General features: G+C 42.7%; 2 protein-coding genes and 1 long non-coding RNA gene across 6 annotated transcripts in view; all 3 read right to left on the bottom strand.

Annotated features, from left to right (window-relative positions):
- The window catches only part of LOC116046726 (mitochondrial glycine transporter A-like), an 11,294-nt gene extending 3,329 nt beyond the window's left edge, over positions 1 to 7,965 (bottom strand). Inside the window, exons 1-6 of one of the 3 annotated variants that reach the window (XM_031295119.2) lie at positions 7,766 to 7,965; positions 5,686 to 5,800; positions 2,996 to 3,120; positions 2,371 to 2,455; positions 2,035 to 2,214; positions 893 to 1,061 (exon numbers count right to left, since the gene is read on the bottom strand). In XM_031295119.2, coding sequence (XP_031150979.1) covers positions 893 to 1,061; positions 2,035 to 2,214; positions 2,371 to 2,455; positions 2,996 to 3,120; positions 5,686 to 5,700 — 574 coding nt within the window. In that variant the 5' untranslated portion in view covers positions 5,701 to 5,800; positions 7,766 to 7,965. Of the gene's footprint in view, positions 1 to 892; positions 1,062 to 2,034; positions 2,215 to 2,370; positions 2,456 to 2,995; positions 3,121 to 5,685; positions 5,919 to 7,765 lie in introns of those variants that run through there. The other 2 variants (XM_031295121.2, XM_031295120.2) reach the window with 2 other exon arrangements.
- Positions 7,966 to 10,561: 2,596 nt separating this feature from the next.
- LOC116046728 lies at positions 10,562 to 11,296 on the bottom strand. Its single transcript, XR_004104198.2, has 2 exons — positions 10,993 to 11,296; positions 10,562 to 10,941 (listed from the first exon to the last, which is right to left on the bottom strand). It is a non-coding gene; the product is annotated as an uncharacterized LOC116046728 (long non-coding RNA).
- Positions 11,297 to 11,944: 648 nt separating this feature from the next.
- LOC116046725 (myosin-9-like) overlaps positions 11,945 to 16,032 on the bottom strand; it is a 63,520-nt gene continuing 59,432 nt past the window's right edge. For both annotated transcript variants that reach the window (XM_031295118.2, XM_035997121.1), the window contains 3 exons: positions 14,961 to 15,069; positions 14,075 to 14,247; positions 11,945 to 12,844 (listed from right to left, as the gene is read on the bottom strand). In XM_031295118.2, the coding sequence (XP_031150978.2) occupies positions 12,736 to 12,844; positions 14,075 to 14,247; positions 14,961 to 15,069 (391 nt within the window). In that variant the 3' untranslated portion in view covers positions 11,945 to 12,735. The remainder of the gene's footprint in view (positions 12,845 to 14,074; positions 14,248 to 14,960; positions 15,070 to 16,032) is intronic.

Raw genomic sequence — 16,032 nt, 5'->3', positions numbered from 1 at the left:
CTGCCACCTCTTAGTCGATTAGTCGACTAATCGGTTGTTTTGGTCTTAGTCGACTAAGATTTCTTTAGTTGAGTCATTTTTTATTTGTGCTTAATTACTCATTTCCAAGAAACTTATGAGCACATTTCTGGTAAACACAAGATTTAAAGTGGTGCTTTTGCAGGATTAATTGTGGAGAAAGTCAGTTTTACAGATGGTTCATTAACTACATTTATATTGTGCTTTTCTAGTCTTAACCACCTCTCAAAGAGCACAGCTCTGTCGATTACATCAACTAATCGATTAATCGACAAAATCATATAAGTGTTAGTCGACTAAGAATTTCTTTAGTCGAGGACAGCCCTAGTGCCCTGTGCACGAGCCTAGGAGCATTTTACTAATGCTCTGTTAAAATAACAATGAAATGCTGCATTATTGACTTTAGACCAGGTTTTTGTTGGTCAATGGTGCCATCACCTCCCGCTGCCTCAAGATAGCAATACGCCCAGAATGCACCTGAACACACCGCCCTGTAAGACCAGCACGCCCAGAATGCACCTGAACACACCTCCCTGTAAGACCAGCACGCCCAGAATGCACCTGAACACACCTCCCTGTAAGACTAGAACGCCCAGAATGCACCTGAACACACCTCCCTGTAAGACCAGCATGCCCAGAATGCACCTGAACACACCTCCCTGTAAGACCAGCACGCCCAGAATGCACCTGAACACACCTCCCTGTAAGACCAGCACGCCCATGGGCCACAGATGGGTGCAGGTGCATTTGCTGTTTAAACGACGTGGGCGCTGGACGGGAAACTGACAACTGCGTCGGTCTTAAACTAGCAAAGACACTTGGGTCGGGCTTTGCGCTGCGCTGGGTGCAAGATAGGGCTCTGGGTGTCCGTTACCTTTTGGCAGCGAGGCCTTGGCCTGGCTGTACAACATGACGTAGATACCGGAGAAAGGAACGTCTCTGAGCAGAGTGGCCATCAGGCCGGAGAAGAGAGCAGCGGGACCTTCGGTCCGACACACGCTGCGCAGAGCACCGGTCACACTCCCATAACTGTACCTGCCACACTGAGACAAGAACACAGACTGAAGAAAAGCTACACTTGAACAAACATCAGTGTGATCACAACTACCTAAAATGATAGAAACCATCTTTTGGAGAAAATTATTTGACGTGTGCTTTGATTAGTTTTTTAGTTTGGCCTGTGTCTGATCTCAAAGTTTTGGCTTCACTTATACTTCAAATCAATAATTTTTATGGTCTCAAACTTTATGTCACAGCAAACTTAGTCAGTCAGAGGTCGTTAGGAATCCTTCGCCTTACCCTTGAAGTTGGTAGATTTAAAAACATCCAAGAAGATAAAAGGTTGTGCGAACTATGTAACTACAACGTGACATCATGACTTCACGTAAACATACACGCCCACTTACCAACTGAGCTATCTGGGCGCCCCGCACTGTAGCTTCAGGCTACGTTTAGACGGAAACGATCTGAAGAGAAAACGCAAAAGTGCCGTTGCGTTCTCACTTTTTATTCCACGTTTAGACAAGAGTTTTGGGGGGTGGAGATCTGCGTGCATATGGTGACGCAAAAGTGTGTGAAATTCGATGTAGTATGCACGCCAGGCGGCTAGGTGGCACTGCCACACAACACCACCAAGGCCTCGCGCCTACGTAGAACCTTCCTACTACTCTCCTTAGTAGCGCCAAACCAAAACATGTCGAAGAGAACAACAAAGCTCGTCTGGACAGACTAAGAGGAGGAGTTGCATGTTTGTCTGATGATGACCGGCACAGTCGACCGTGATAAGCCACAGCACAGCACCCACGGGAGCACTACCGATATCCTGAGCCTCGCAGCCTTCATCGTATAAACAGGGCCTCAATATATGTCATTTCTGTTGCTATTCTGGTATCTGGTCCCTTGCTGTGAATAATGGTGCAATGTAAGCCAATGTGGGCTGGTCATGTTTTCTTTTATGCATGATCATGATACAATAATAACATATTAATCATTCATTCATATACTGCCTGTGCTCACTTCAAAGCGTGTCTTGATGACAGTGACCGGCAGCATGAAGACGCCCGCCACCGTCCGGGCCGAGCCTCCCAGCAGCACGGCCTCCGCGGCCCCGGGGCTGCGGTCCTGCAGGAAGTGCTGCTTCAGGGAGTAGTAGGAGCTGAAGTAGAGCCCGACGCCGGGGATGGTCCGAGCAAAGGACTGGAGGAGCAGACGGATGAAAGGGGGCAGAGTCAGGAACAGAAGGGAGAATCTGACGCTGGGGAATTTGTGAACATGTTTTCATAAACACAGGAGACTTTGAATGAGACAGGAGGGGGCGGAGGTGGAGAAGAGACAGAATAAAGATGTTCTAACCGGTGAAACTCCTTTCCACAGTCCCAGCAGCCTCTCTGTTCGCACCACGCTCAGGACCACAGTCATCATCCCCACTCGGCCCGAGCTGAAAGAGGAACATTCAGATGAGCTGACAGAAATACCTTGGCATTGTATACTGGACAACAAGCTTAAATGGGACTCATGGACTGATCTTTTGCACACTGCTTGCTTGCTGGAGATGTACTGATAACTGTGCTGGGCTAAAATAATCAATTCTCCAATTAAAATAAATCTTTGTCTGAGTGATCTGATGCCGAGTAATAAAATCCAAAAATGGACCTTTTAATCAGTCCTGTATAAAGTACTCAAAGGCAATTCTTGAGTAAAAGTATGTAAGTGTGTGTGTGTGCATGTGCGTGCATATGTATGTATGTGTGTATGTGCGTGTGCGCGCGAGTGTGTGTGTGTGTGTGTGTGCACGTGTGTGTGTGCGTTTGTGCGTGTGTGCGTGCGTGTATGTGTGCATGTGTGTGTGTGTGTGCATGTGTGTTTGTGCGCGTGCGTTTGTGCGCGTTTGTGTGCGCGTGTGTGTGTGTGTGTACGTGTGTGTTTGCGCGCATGTGTGTGTGCGCGAGTGCGTGTGTGTGTGTGTACATAGACTCACCCAGGCTGCATGCCGCTCTGCAAAGTCTGCAGACGGGTCTTGACCAGGTCGAGAGGCTGGAAGAGCAGCGTGGAGCACGTCCCGCTGACGGAGCCGCACATGAAGGCTTTGATCGCTGGGTGAGCCTGGGGGGGGTTGCAGAGAGACACAAGGAGAGAGGAAGTATGGAGTTAGGGTGCTTGCACACTAGAAAAAGGGGATCCGGCGATTCACCGCAGGGTGGTGGGAGGGTCACTGACTGAATCGGCCCATTTGTGTGACGTCCTGTTGTGATCTTTAACCCCCCCCCAAAATGTAGCACAAGTAGACTTCATATTTCACAAATATTGTTTACCATCAAATCGTTTCCGACCGCACTTGAAGGCAGCTTCATTGAATGCACGCTTTTCCTACTATGACAGGGGCCGATTTATGTTTTCCTCCGTGGGTGCTCACGGATGCACGCCTATTAAAAAGTAGTCAAAAAATGTTTGCATTTCAGAACCTTAGGAAATGGACAGCGGCCGACACGGACACACACGCCTATTGACTCGATAATAAAGCCGTAAAGTAGACTATCTTTCAACTCAGGACAACGCCACTTCTCACAGATACAGAAAGGACTGGAGATGAGAAGTTTAACTGGCACGCAACCACGATCAGCTTCGTGGGAAATTAAGAATCATCAGTCCTTCCAGAAAAATGCTGAGTTTTTTTGTGATTGTTGCGGCAAAAATCCTTGATTATGCGGCACGTTTTCTTAAAAATGATGATGCGATGGAATATGCGGGATATTTATGTAATTTTATGCGATGAAATTGCAAAAACTGCGGTTTCATCGTGGCTTCATCGTGGGGTTTGCAGCTTTTCGATGATGTTCACGTCGCGTAATTACGTCACTTCATAACGTTCCCATGGCAACAGGGGAAAATGGCTGCTCTTGTGTGAAGTAAACGCAACATTTTTCAACTTTCTGCTAAGATATATGTGGGACTTTTTTGCAACGAAAATGCGGGGATTATGGAATCATGCAAGCCCCGCATATTTTGCGCGGAAATCAGCAATTTATGCGGCGAAAGTGTGGCGTATTTGAAAAAATGCGCCCCCGCATAAATATGCAGACTTTGGCTGATTATGCATTGTATTATGGGATCACATAATTGCATTTTTCTGGAGGGACTGGATCACTGAGGTGGTATTTTCATCCGAGAGACGCTGTGATTGGTGGATAGGATATGGAGCCGGGGACTGACAGCGACATAACCAATCACACCATGACAGACGCTCCACTTAACGCCAACTGCAATATTTAATTTGAAATGAATGGAGCCTACTGGCAGTCTGGCACACGTGGGTGCTCAGTATTATCGGCACCTATGATCAACATGTCTGCCGTGAAAAGGCAGGTCTATAAAAGGGGAAATTTCACAGTTCAGAGTGTTTTAACTGTTCATTTGTTTAACCGTTTCACTGTTTTTTCAATTTCAATAAATGCAACATCTTTCCAAAAGTCAATGAGCAACTGTGTTAAATAATCATGTATTCAATGTTGACCAAAATAATTGTGATCATGATTTATTTTCATATTGTTCACTACACATATTCACCATCATACCTAAGTCACTGTGAGTCCAGGGGTGACATGAATAAGAAATGCTCAATATATCTATGTGTCTTGGATCGCATTCTGTTTTTCTTATAATATATTCTGTTAATACACTGCATATATCATATTACTCTTACTACTGTTAAATTGCACATATGTTCATATTACATAGCCATATTTATTCTGCTCTTATAAAAGGTAACTGCTAATACACTGCACATATTTATATTTAATTTATATTACTCTAAACCACTTTCTGTTAACCAACTGTACACTGCTGTCTACACTACCATATATTTCTTGTCTTGTCTATCCACCACCTGTCTATACTTGTCTATACTTTGTATATCACATTGCACTTTTCTGCTCTTTCTGAACTTCTGGTTGGACTCAAACTGCATTTCGTTGTCTTTGTACTCTGCACAATGACAATAAAGTAGAATCTAATCTAATATTCAGCTGTGATGTAGTCTCACGTTGCCAGACCTATCTTCACAGCGCTGTGTCAGCAGCTGTGATGCAACAACGCAGCAGCCTTCTATATTATCTTATTGCATCGCCAAAACCACCTCTGGACTCACTGCCTGTCCAGTCGGAAAAAGTAGGTTAAGATAGGTCATCCGTACGTCAGGACGGTGCTATCACTCAGACAGAAAGATGCCCTGACCTGAAATTAGTTACAAGAACTATCCTTCTGCTCAAACTGAAATCACTTATGTAGGGCGGCAACTAACCACTCTTTTGTCGATTAATCTGTCGATTATTTTCTGGATTGATCGATTAGTTGTTTGGTCTATAAAATGTCAAAAAATGTGTTTACCAAAAAGCCCAAGATGACAAATGTTGTGTTTTGTCCACAACTCAAAGATATTCAGTTTCCTGTCCCAGAGGAGAGAAGACACTAGAACAATATTCACATTTAACAAGCTGGAATCACAGAAATTTGTTATTTTTTTCCATAAAAAAATGACTCAATTTATTTATTTCATTATCAAAAATAGTTGGCGATTAATTCAATAGTTAACACCTGATCGATTAATCTTTGCAGCTCTACACTTATGACTAATATCAGATGAACAATCATTTTTCCGACAGTAAAACTCACCAGTGATAGTTCCATGGCTCTTCAGGACGGTGTTCTGTCTCTTCAATCTGTTTTTCCTTTCTTCTTTCTGCTGATCTGTCACTCTGCTGCTGTCCACTCTCTACTGTTTGCACGCCTAAAAAGAGGAGAAATGAGAAGTAGTCTCTGAGTAATGACGTCCGTTGATCAAACACAGGCTGGCCATGAAGAGGAAATGTTCCAGGTGATGAAGAAACATGTATCAGAGTGCTGATGATCTCACAGAGACAGACACACACACACACACACACACACACACACACACAGAGGCATGCATACACACACACACACACACACACACACACACATTCCTGTGTGTGAACACCCAACACAACACACAGCTACTCATTAACTAACCAGTGAGCGTTGTGCTACACATTAGGATAGATCTGCTGCATGTTTGTCTCGTGAACAGATAATGAACTAACTGATTCAGCACTAAAAGGTCTGGTATCACCAGCTGTTTCCAATTAATCCATTAGTTTGGTCTACTGTCACACATGAGTGAAGAAACTACAAAATATTCACATTTAACAAGCTTCAATCACAGAAATGTTTACTTTCTCCTTCACAAAAACGACTCCAACTTAATCATGGATTATCAAAATAGCTGGCGATTAATTTAATAGTCGATACTGTTAAGAAATTCTAAAAGAGACGTGATCGTTTGATTTCTGAGGAGGAAGGAGAAAGGGTTGGCCCAATTGAAAGTTAAGCAAAAGGTTTAATAAACAAACATGATGAAAATGACATGACAAAAAGCAAATGCTACACTGCAGCTGACAGTGGACTGATCTACGTTTCTCCCTGATGGAGTCACATAAAAACAGTCAAAACATACATACATAACATGCTTCCTTGTGGGGTCACAGTTTTGCAGTCCTGAATCATGCTCAGTAATCCAAATGTATCCTAAAGAAGTTGAGGGTGGTTCCTCAAATGACATCCCTTCCTATTGGTCAGATGTTTTCTCACGATAAGGTCCTACCTCTGAATTGTCAGGTTACTCCAGGTCAAGACCTAGGTCATTTATCACGGTAGTGCCAATTCTAGGGCTGCCCCCTCTTAGTGGATTAGTCGACTAATCGGTCGTTTTGGTCTTAGTCAACTTAGATTTCTTTAGTCGATTAGTCATGTTTTATGCTTTTTTCATGCTGAATGACTTATTTCCAAGAAACGTACGAGCACATCTCTGGTAAACACAAGAATTAAAGTGGTGCTCTTGCATGACTCTTTGCGGAGAAACTCAGATTTACAGATCTGTCGATTAAATCAACTAATCGATTAGTCGATACAATTGAATGAGTGTTAGTCGACTAAGAATTTCTTCAATCGAGCACAGCCCTAGCCAATTCTATTCAAGTTTACAGAGATATGCATTTCCTTTGTTCTAATCAAGTCTGGCCCAGCAGGGAGTGGCTCCCCAAAAGGCAGAGACAAAAGTTACCTTTCCTGTGAGGACCAGTCTCCTCTAGTATGCAAATTGACAGTCATGACTTAATCATTCATTGGAGCTAGGTTTGGGGTGAGGCAGTCGAATGCTGATTAGTGTAGTTATTTGATTAGATCTAGCTGCAGGCTACATACAAACCACAAGTACATTGTTTTCATAACATTAAGCATGGTTTTAACTTTTTTATCTTCAACAATACCTAATCAATTAATCTTTGCAGCTGTAGCGTTTGACTTTTCTGAGTAATGTCTTGGTTTGTTGGATGGATGTTCACACACCTGCAAGTCTGGGTTAGAATTGAGTTAGTAGACTCATGTAGAAACATATATATTCTGCTGCAACCACAGATACAGTACACTAATAATATTTATATAATATATATATATAATATACCATACATTCATAGGATGCAGCTCCATCCTCTCAACAGAAACCAGTCAGTATCAGGTGTGCTGTTCCTTTATTTTGCTGCTCATCACTATTTATCATTATTACAATAACTCTGAGGAAACTGACATGTTACACTCTGTCATATCTACATGAAATGCCAATTTAGATCACACCTGCATAAAAATACTTTCTACTTTACTACATTCTTCTGTATCTTACCGGTCCTCAAGTCTTCTGCAGAGGCTGATATCACAAGTCTGACGCAACCGGTTACTATAATATCATACGGTCAATGACCACATGACGGACACATGGGCAGGGCTCGTGTCCTTCTTCCTCTGACCTAAAACAACCATGACTGCTCCGTCCCTTCGACCTGTCTCCCTGCTCCGTCCCTTCGACCTGTCTCCCTGCTCCGTCCCTTCGACCTGTCTCCCTGCTCTCTGACTGGACAGCGAGTAGCCGGTTCCTGCCGGTTGTAACTGTGAGAAAGCCCCGCCCATCTAGGAGCTGCTGGTTTCTGATTGGTTAAACAGTGGGCCGTAATGTCAGTATTAAAAGAGCACCATAAAAAATTCTAATAGCGCATTCAAAAACTTCTAAACGTCTTATAGAAACTCAATTTAGGCAGAATACAAAACTACACCTGAATGTGAATGTACTCTCAGAGTGATAGGATTCTTTATTTCTTAACCATCCCAATATAACGTCTAAAAACCGCCGCTAGCAGCAACTTTATACACTTGAGATCAACATTAAAGAGCATTTCTAACGTACTAGATTCAGGGGTGAAGAAACATTTGAGTAAAATTAAACATATGACCAGAAATAACTCTATACAAAGAAAAAAATAAATAAAAATACAGAACCATTTTCAGCTAAATGTAGCCTACTTAAAGTAAAAAGCCCTCAGAATACAAAAAAAACGTCCTTAAAACCTAAATATTTACAGGTATTTCTTTTAAAAAAAAAATATATATATATATATATATATATATATATATATAAAAAACTAGGAGTCAAATAATGTAGTGGATTAAAAAGTAGTTTACATGTTCTCTGAATTCTCTGAATTCCAGTGAAGTAGAAAGTACCAGAAAACAGAAATACTCACAAAAGTACCTCAAATATGTACTTAGTACAGTGCTTTGAGTTACTTTCTCCCTACTGACTATATTAAAGAGAAAAACACATTTTATCATAAATGTATATCAGTAACAGAAACAAAGACTTCCTATTAACATGTATGATTATTATTTTGAGGTCATGAATACACCAGCGAGCTGAGCTGTCTGATGAAGACAGGAGAGAGTTCTCTTCATGTCTCCGTCCCTGTTTGCTGTACTTTTACTCACGTCACTCAACGGGGAAACCGGTTCGGACTTGCTGTGCTCCGGTTGTGTGTTATGGGAACCCTGCCTGCCCTGTGTGTGTGTGTGTGTGTGTGTGTGTGTGTGTGTGTTCTATGGGAACCCTGCCTGCCCTCTGCTGGTGACAACACATCATTTCATAAACAACTACTTTGGCCTGAAGTGTGTGTGTGTGTGTGTGTGTGTGTGTGTGTGTGTGTGTGTGTGTGTGTGTGTGTGAGAGAGAGAGTGTGTGCGTGCGTGTGTGTGAGCGATTGAGTTTGTGTGTTTGTGCGCGTGTGTGTGTCTGAGTGAGTGTGAATGAGTGTGTGAGTGATTGAGTTTGTGTGTGAGTGAGTGTGTCTGAGTTCATGTGTGTGTGTGTGTGTGTGAATGAGTGAGTGTGTGTGTGTGAGATTGAGTTTGTGTATGAGTGGGTTTGTGTGTGAATGAGTGAGTGTGTGTGAGTGATTGGGTTTGTGTGTGTCTGAGTGAGTTTGTGTGTGTGTGTGTGTGTGTGTGTGTGTCTGAGTGAGTGAGTGAGTCTGTGTGTGTGTGTGTGTGAGTCTGTGTGTGTGTCTGAGTGAGTGTGTGTGCCTGAGTGAGTGAGTCTGTGTGTGTGTGTGTCTGAGTGAGTGAGTCTGTGTGTGTGTGTGTGTGTGTGTGTGTGTGTGTGTGTGTCTGAGTGAGTGAGTTTGTGTGTGTGTGTCTGAGTGAGTGAGTCTGTGTGTGTGTGTCTGAGTGTGTGTGTGTGTCTGAGTGAGTGAGTGAGTTTGTGTGTGTGTGTGTCTGAGTGAGTCTGTGTGTGTGTGTGTCTGAGTGTGTGAGTTTGTGTGTGTGTGTCTGAGTGAGTGAGTCTGTGTGTGTGTGTGTGTCTGAGTGAGTGAGTTTGTGTGTGTGTGTGTCTGAGTGTGTGAGTTTGTGTGTGTCTGAGTGAGTCTGTGTGTGTGTCTGAGTGAGTCTGTGTGTGTGTGTGTGTGTGTGTGTGTCTGAGTGAGTGAGTTTGTGTGTGTGTGTGTGTGTCTGAGTGAGTGAGTCTGTGTGTGTGTGTCTGAGTGAGTGAGTTTGTGTGTGTGTGTGTGTGTGTCTGAGTGAGTGAGTTTGTGTGTGTGTGTGTGTGTGTGTCTGAGTGAGAAATCTTGATTATTTGTATCAGATTTTAGTATTGTTTTGGTAGTTGTGTCATAATAGACAACTTAACCTGAGTTTACGTGTAATGAACGGTGTTTAACCCTTGTGTTGTCTTCCCGTCACCCACGCAACTTTTAGTTTTTCTGGGTAAAAATTTTAAATTCAAACTTACTCAAACACACACACTCACTTTTCCCGATGCTGTCACTTGTTTCCAAGTTTTTGGTCACTTTTCCCGATGTTTTAGTTGATTTTTTCCTGCAGTTTTGAAGCTTTTTCCAACATTTTTGTCATGCTCTTTTTTGAATTTATTTCTCAAATGCTCAAAATTCAATGAAAGTAGTGAACTGATCATTTATTTAACTTGTGAAGAGCGTCGTACGGAACCATCAACGTTATTTTCTTTGACAATTTGGTTCAAAGAAGCCCAAATTTCTGAAATAAAACCATTTTGAAAACGGGTCAGATTTGACCCGGAGAACAAACTGCCATCGCTATAAAACCCTCTGAAAATAAAGACAAGCATGAGACCGTGTAGCAGTTTAGAAAGCCTCTTTAATTATTGATACCAACATTTCACAACATGATTTCCATTCCAGAGGTGCAGACAGAATCGTTACAAAAGAATTGAGGAGATGCAGTTTCTTTTTTTTTTTTTTTTGGATTTCCTTTTCTTTTTAAGTGCGAAACAGCGACACGTTATATGTGTGAGCCGTTATTCTTAACACATTCCTCTCACTTCCCAGCAGTGTGAGCCGTAAGCAGCCCCCCCGAGCAGCCTGCGAGCGGTTTTCCAGCATCCCGACACAAAGAGCGTCCATCTCTAAAGACCTGTCCATCTGATACGTGTGGTCACGTGTCGACTCGGCTCTATGCGAAGCCCTTTGAGCCAGAGTAAAGGGAAGAAGTACGTCCCTGGCTCCTGAATCATAACAACCTCAGGTATACACCCCCCCCCACCCCCACCGCTCAACAAGCCGTGCTCTGAGAATACAGTGTGTGCAGTGAGTAATAAAGACTACCCTGCCACCCAGTTTCAACGTTACCTTGAACATAAACAAAAACAATGAAAGTGATGAATGTAAATAATCAATGCACATCCAAAAAGAAAAAGCCAACCAACCCTGCCCGGGAGAATTCAGCTGCATTTAAGGCCGCCTCAAGGCGCCGACACACCAACCAGATAATCGGCCGTCGGACAGTCTGGCGAGGTCGGTGACTCGAGTCTGTTCGGTGTGTTCCGTGTCCGTCGGAGGAGCCGTTGGCCTTCATTTGGGCTGATTTGACTTGTTGAATCGGCCAGTGGGCGGTCGGACTCAATGACCAATTACCGGAAATGGCGAGCGGGGTGAGCGTGACTAGAGTCTCTCAAAATCTGATGAAAATCTTTTAAACTGACCTTTGTCGATCTGAAGTGAAGACAGATTCAGCAACTGCATGGCCTATTTCTCGCTTAAAATGTTTTCAGAAACACGTTTCGGTGAACTATTTTAGTCCAATATGAGATCGGATTCTGAACGAGCCGCCATTATGCTCAGATTAGAAATTCGGGAGCAGCCAGACCCACGTGATGCGTTCGTCCAATCAGCTGCTGGTTTTCATTTTTTGGGGCGACAATACAGATTAGCGCCGCCTGCTGCTATGGAGACGTATTACGTTTCGCGCACGTGCAGAACGTACGCTGAAGTCGGCGTCTCTTCAGTGTGTTCTGAGTCACTTTTTGGAGCTCGGGGAGACCGATCAGTCCGACGGTCGGTCGTCAGGTTGGGGTGTCAGAGCTTTTAGTTCATGTTGGCAGTCGGTGCACTTACTAAACCATCACGTGCACGGGCTTTCCAAAACTTCCAAGCTTCTCCGTCAATGTTTCAATGAAACACACAAATGCAGTGGTTTATAATGTCTAGGCTGAAGTGTTTTTTTTCCATCTCAGTGCAAAAATTAAGACATTTCAGCACAGTCACAATCAAATGCTTTCAGTATGCGCCAGTGAGAAGTCTCCAATTGTGTCGCTTCGAAATCTGCCTCCAATTTTATTTCACCGTTACATTTTTAAGCCCTAAAGCGTAGTCACGAGTACTAACTGCAGCTAAATCGATAGAGTACATTTCCGCTTATAAAGCTTCATTATAATCTGAAGCGAAAGCGCGAGCATAACAAACACGAAGCCCTTCAATTCTGAACATTATAAAAACTTCTGCATAAAATACAATTCCATAGATTGAGATATTACTTTGGTCCCCTTCCAGTAATCCGTCTTCATTTTTGTATACTTCTTTTCTTTGTTTACTCCTTCTTCAATTAGAAAAATAGATCCTAAATCAGGACTATCATAATTTGAACGTTTCCTTACAAAAATATCATTTTATTTTTTAGTTTTTTTTCCCAGAGAACGAAAAAAATGAAGCAAACGAAGAAATTTGGCCCAAAATAACTTGTGTGTGTGTGTTTGTCAACATGGTGATTGTCCAGAGTTTACTGGCTTCTCTGTGTGTGTGTGTGTGTGTGTGTGTGTGTGTGAGACACTGAGACTGCATAGATTGTCAATGTTAAAGAGATCAGACTGTCACAGGACTAAACTCTAGTTTCAGGTAACTCTTATTTTGGTGTTGCTCTCCGTTCAGTAGGTACAGTGGTGTGTGCTCGTGTGTGAATTTGGATCGGCCCGTTTATGATGCAGATCTACGGAGTCGAGTGGCACGCTGGCGGTGTTCACTCCGGCTTGGGCTCGGGGGCCTCGCTCTTGGGCTCGCTCTCCTCGTCGCTTTCGATGCCGGTGCGGGGGACAGTGCGGCGCACGGTGAAGGGGAGGTCGTTACGCCTAAAACAAAAAAAAAAAGAAAGAAATAGAAGCATTTAAAAACTACAGAACACCCGAGGTCTGGTCTGATGGAAAGCTCAACACTAGAACCCCGTTCACTGCATTCAAAATCTATTTCATCATCATGCTTGAAATAATGTGATTGTCATTTTAAAAAGGGCACCATCCTGCATTTAGTTTTTATTCAGACTAAGGTGATCCATTTTGGTCACCTTCCTGAATTATTATACATATACTTATTTCAAATTCATCTCCCATATGTCAACAGATCTGCTACAAGTCTGCATAACAATGAAAAGAGCGACCCCCCCCTGTGAGTCCATTAGTCGACTAATCGGTCGATTTGGTCTTAGTTAACTAAGATTTCTTTAGTTGATTAGTCATTTTTTATGCTTATTCATGCCGTATGACTTATTTCCAAGAAACTTGTGAGCACATCTCTGGTAAACACACAATTTAAAGTGGTGCTTTTTAATGATACTGTTTAGAGAAACCATCTCTCTTAACTGGTATAGATCTGGTGTCGTCGTAAATGGGCTCGTTTCTGTGGGTCTGTATACCTGTCTAAATGTTATCTGTTGTGTATATATATATATATTATATATGTGCATGAAACAGATAGATATTGTCGCGGGGAGGGAGGGTGGGTCTGTCTGTGTCTGTCTGTGTCTGTATCTTTGTCTGTCTGTTTCCGGGATTACATTACAGGTCATTTAGCGGACGCTTTTATCCAAAGCAACTTACAATTATATCAGAAGTTGCACACCTCTGGAGCAACTAGGGGTTAAGTGTCTTGCTCAAGGACACGTTGGTTGATGTATCACGGTATCGCAGATTTGTGAGGACTATGGTTAACTACTCCTCAGATCTCTGCAGGGTAAATCCAGACAGCTAGCTAGACTATCTGTCCAATCTGAGTTTTCTGTTGCACGACTAAAACTTTTGAACGTACACATGTTCCACCAAAACAAGTTCCTCCCTGAGATTATTTAGCAGAGGCACCGTGGCTCCGTCTTAGAGCCGAAAGAAATGCCAATGAACCAGAGCATGTTTTCTCCCATCCCAGAATGCTGTGTGGACTAGCCAGACCTTCCTCCACAGCGCTGTGAAAGAAGGTCTGGCAATACGAGACTACCTGTCGATCAAATCAATTAAATCGATAAGTCGACCAAATAATACAACGTTAATTTGACGACAGCCCCAGACTCTGCAGTCCCTTTCCCCTTTTACCTGAGCTTGCTCTTGAGGGTGGAGACTTCACGGTTCATGGCGTCTGCCGACTCCGTGGCGTCCTCCAGCTCCCTCTGCAGTTTCCTTCGGTTGGCGTTGGCTCTCTGAGCCTCTTCCTCAGCCTCCTCCAGCTGACGCTTCAGCTGCTTCATACGAGAGTTGGCCTTGTCCACCTACGATTACACACAGAAACAAAGTTAGACGTGCAGAACAAGAATTCTGCTGCAATGATGCAACAATTATTAACTTTACAGTGCTCATATTCTGCTCATTTTCAGGTTCATAATTGTATTTGGAGGTTGTACCAGAATAGGTTTACATGGTTTAATTTTCAAAAAAACATTTTTGTTGTACTGCACATTGCTGCAGCTCCTCTTTTCACCCTGTATTCAGCTCTCTGTTTTAGCTACAGAGTGAGACCTCTCACTGCTGTAACATCTTTGTTGGGAGTCGCACATGCTCAGTAGCTAGGTAAGGACTACTAGCCAGTCAGAAGCAGAGTCTGAGGGCCCTGACAGTAGCTAGGTAAGGACTACTAGCCAGTCAGAAGCAGAGTATGAGGGCCCTGACAGTACCTAGGTAAGGACTACTAGCCAGTCAGAAGCAGAGTATGAGGGCGTGCCATGCTAGCAGCTAGGTGAGCATTATAACGTGTGTTCCAAAGTGACCACGTTTGTCTCTGAAGTAAAGGCTGGACTACAATAGAGCTGTTTGGAGCAGTTTGTGAACAGTGTTTTCTGTTGGAGATGGTTAAGTCCAAGACCTTTTCACTTTGTAAACATATAACGTGCACAAAAAATATATATATAACACAATAAAAGGAAAGGGAAAAAGCCAAAAAGCATAATGAGCACTTTTTAATATAAAGATGGGGAACCCCTCTGACCTGGTCCTTGTACTGCTCCGTGTTGCGTCTCTCGTCGTCCACCTGCAGGATGATTTCCTTCAGTTTCTTCTCTGTGCGTCTCACGAGCTTGGTGGCGCCCTGCCGCTCCCTAAGTCAAGAGCACAACATTAGTCAGACTAAAAAAAAACACAAAGTCACACACTGAAGGCTCGTGTAACCTGGTGGTGGAGGAACCATTTAGAGCCTCTACTTGTGTAAAAGTAGCAATACTGCAATATCAAAATGCTCCATCCCTCAAGTATTAAAAAGGTATTCTAAGAATCAGGAGGACTCAAAAGATCCCAAGACCGCGGGGGTGTCGGGACGTGGAAGTTGCACTTTCCTGTTGTAGCTGGTTCAGGTGGAGCTAGTCTAAACTATTTTTATTACAACGTATGTGTAGTTTTATGTGTTACAGTGCATCATATATTGCTTTTATGTTTTGTTTATAAAATCTTAATCTGAAAAGTAACTAAAGCTGTCAAATGAAGTGTGGTTTCCCTCTGAAATGTAGTATAATAAAAGTATAAAGTAGCATTAAATGAAAATGCTCAAGGACCTCAAAGTTAACTTAAGTAAATGTGCTTGAACACCACCACTGGTGTAACCTCAGCAGCTGTATCATGAGTTTAAATCGATTTAAATATTTAAACGATTAAATCGCATGATTGTCCAAAGTTAGCTCGCAAGTAACTGCAAATTAATGACGATAAAGTTTAGTCAGGATACGGTCTTGAAACCATTTCAAACTTTTTTTAAAAAAATGCTATAAAATTGAAGAAAACAACCATAAGTTTATGAAAATAATCATTCATTTTACCTGAAGAACACTGTATGGCATCTATATTAGTTTTAGGCAATTTGGTTGAAAGAAACCCAAGTTCCTGATATTAAAAACTTTGAAAACAGGTCAAATTTGACCCGAGGAAAACACAAGGGTTAAAAAAAAACCTTTTTCTTTCTTCTTTTTATCCATTTCTGCTCAAGGAGCTTATGGCACTTTTCCATTACATGGTACCTGATCGACTCGCCTCGACTCGCCTCGCCTTTTTTGGTTTTCCATTATGAACCT

The sequence above is a fragment of the Sander lucioperca genome, chromosome 21 (genome assembly GCF_008315115.2).
Source record: "Sander lucioperca isolate FBNREF2018 chromosome 21, SLUC_FBN_1.2, whole genome shotgun sequence".
Lineage (NCBI taxonomy): Eukaryota > Metazoa > Chordata > Actinopteri > Perciformes > Percidae > Sander > Sander lucioperca.
Note: the sequence above shows the minus strand (reverse complement) of the source record. Positions and strands in the feature narration are given on the sequence as shown.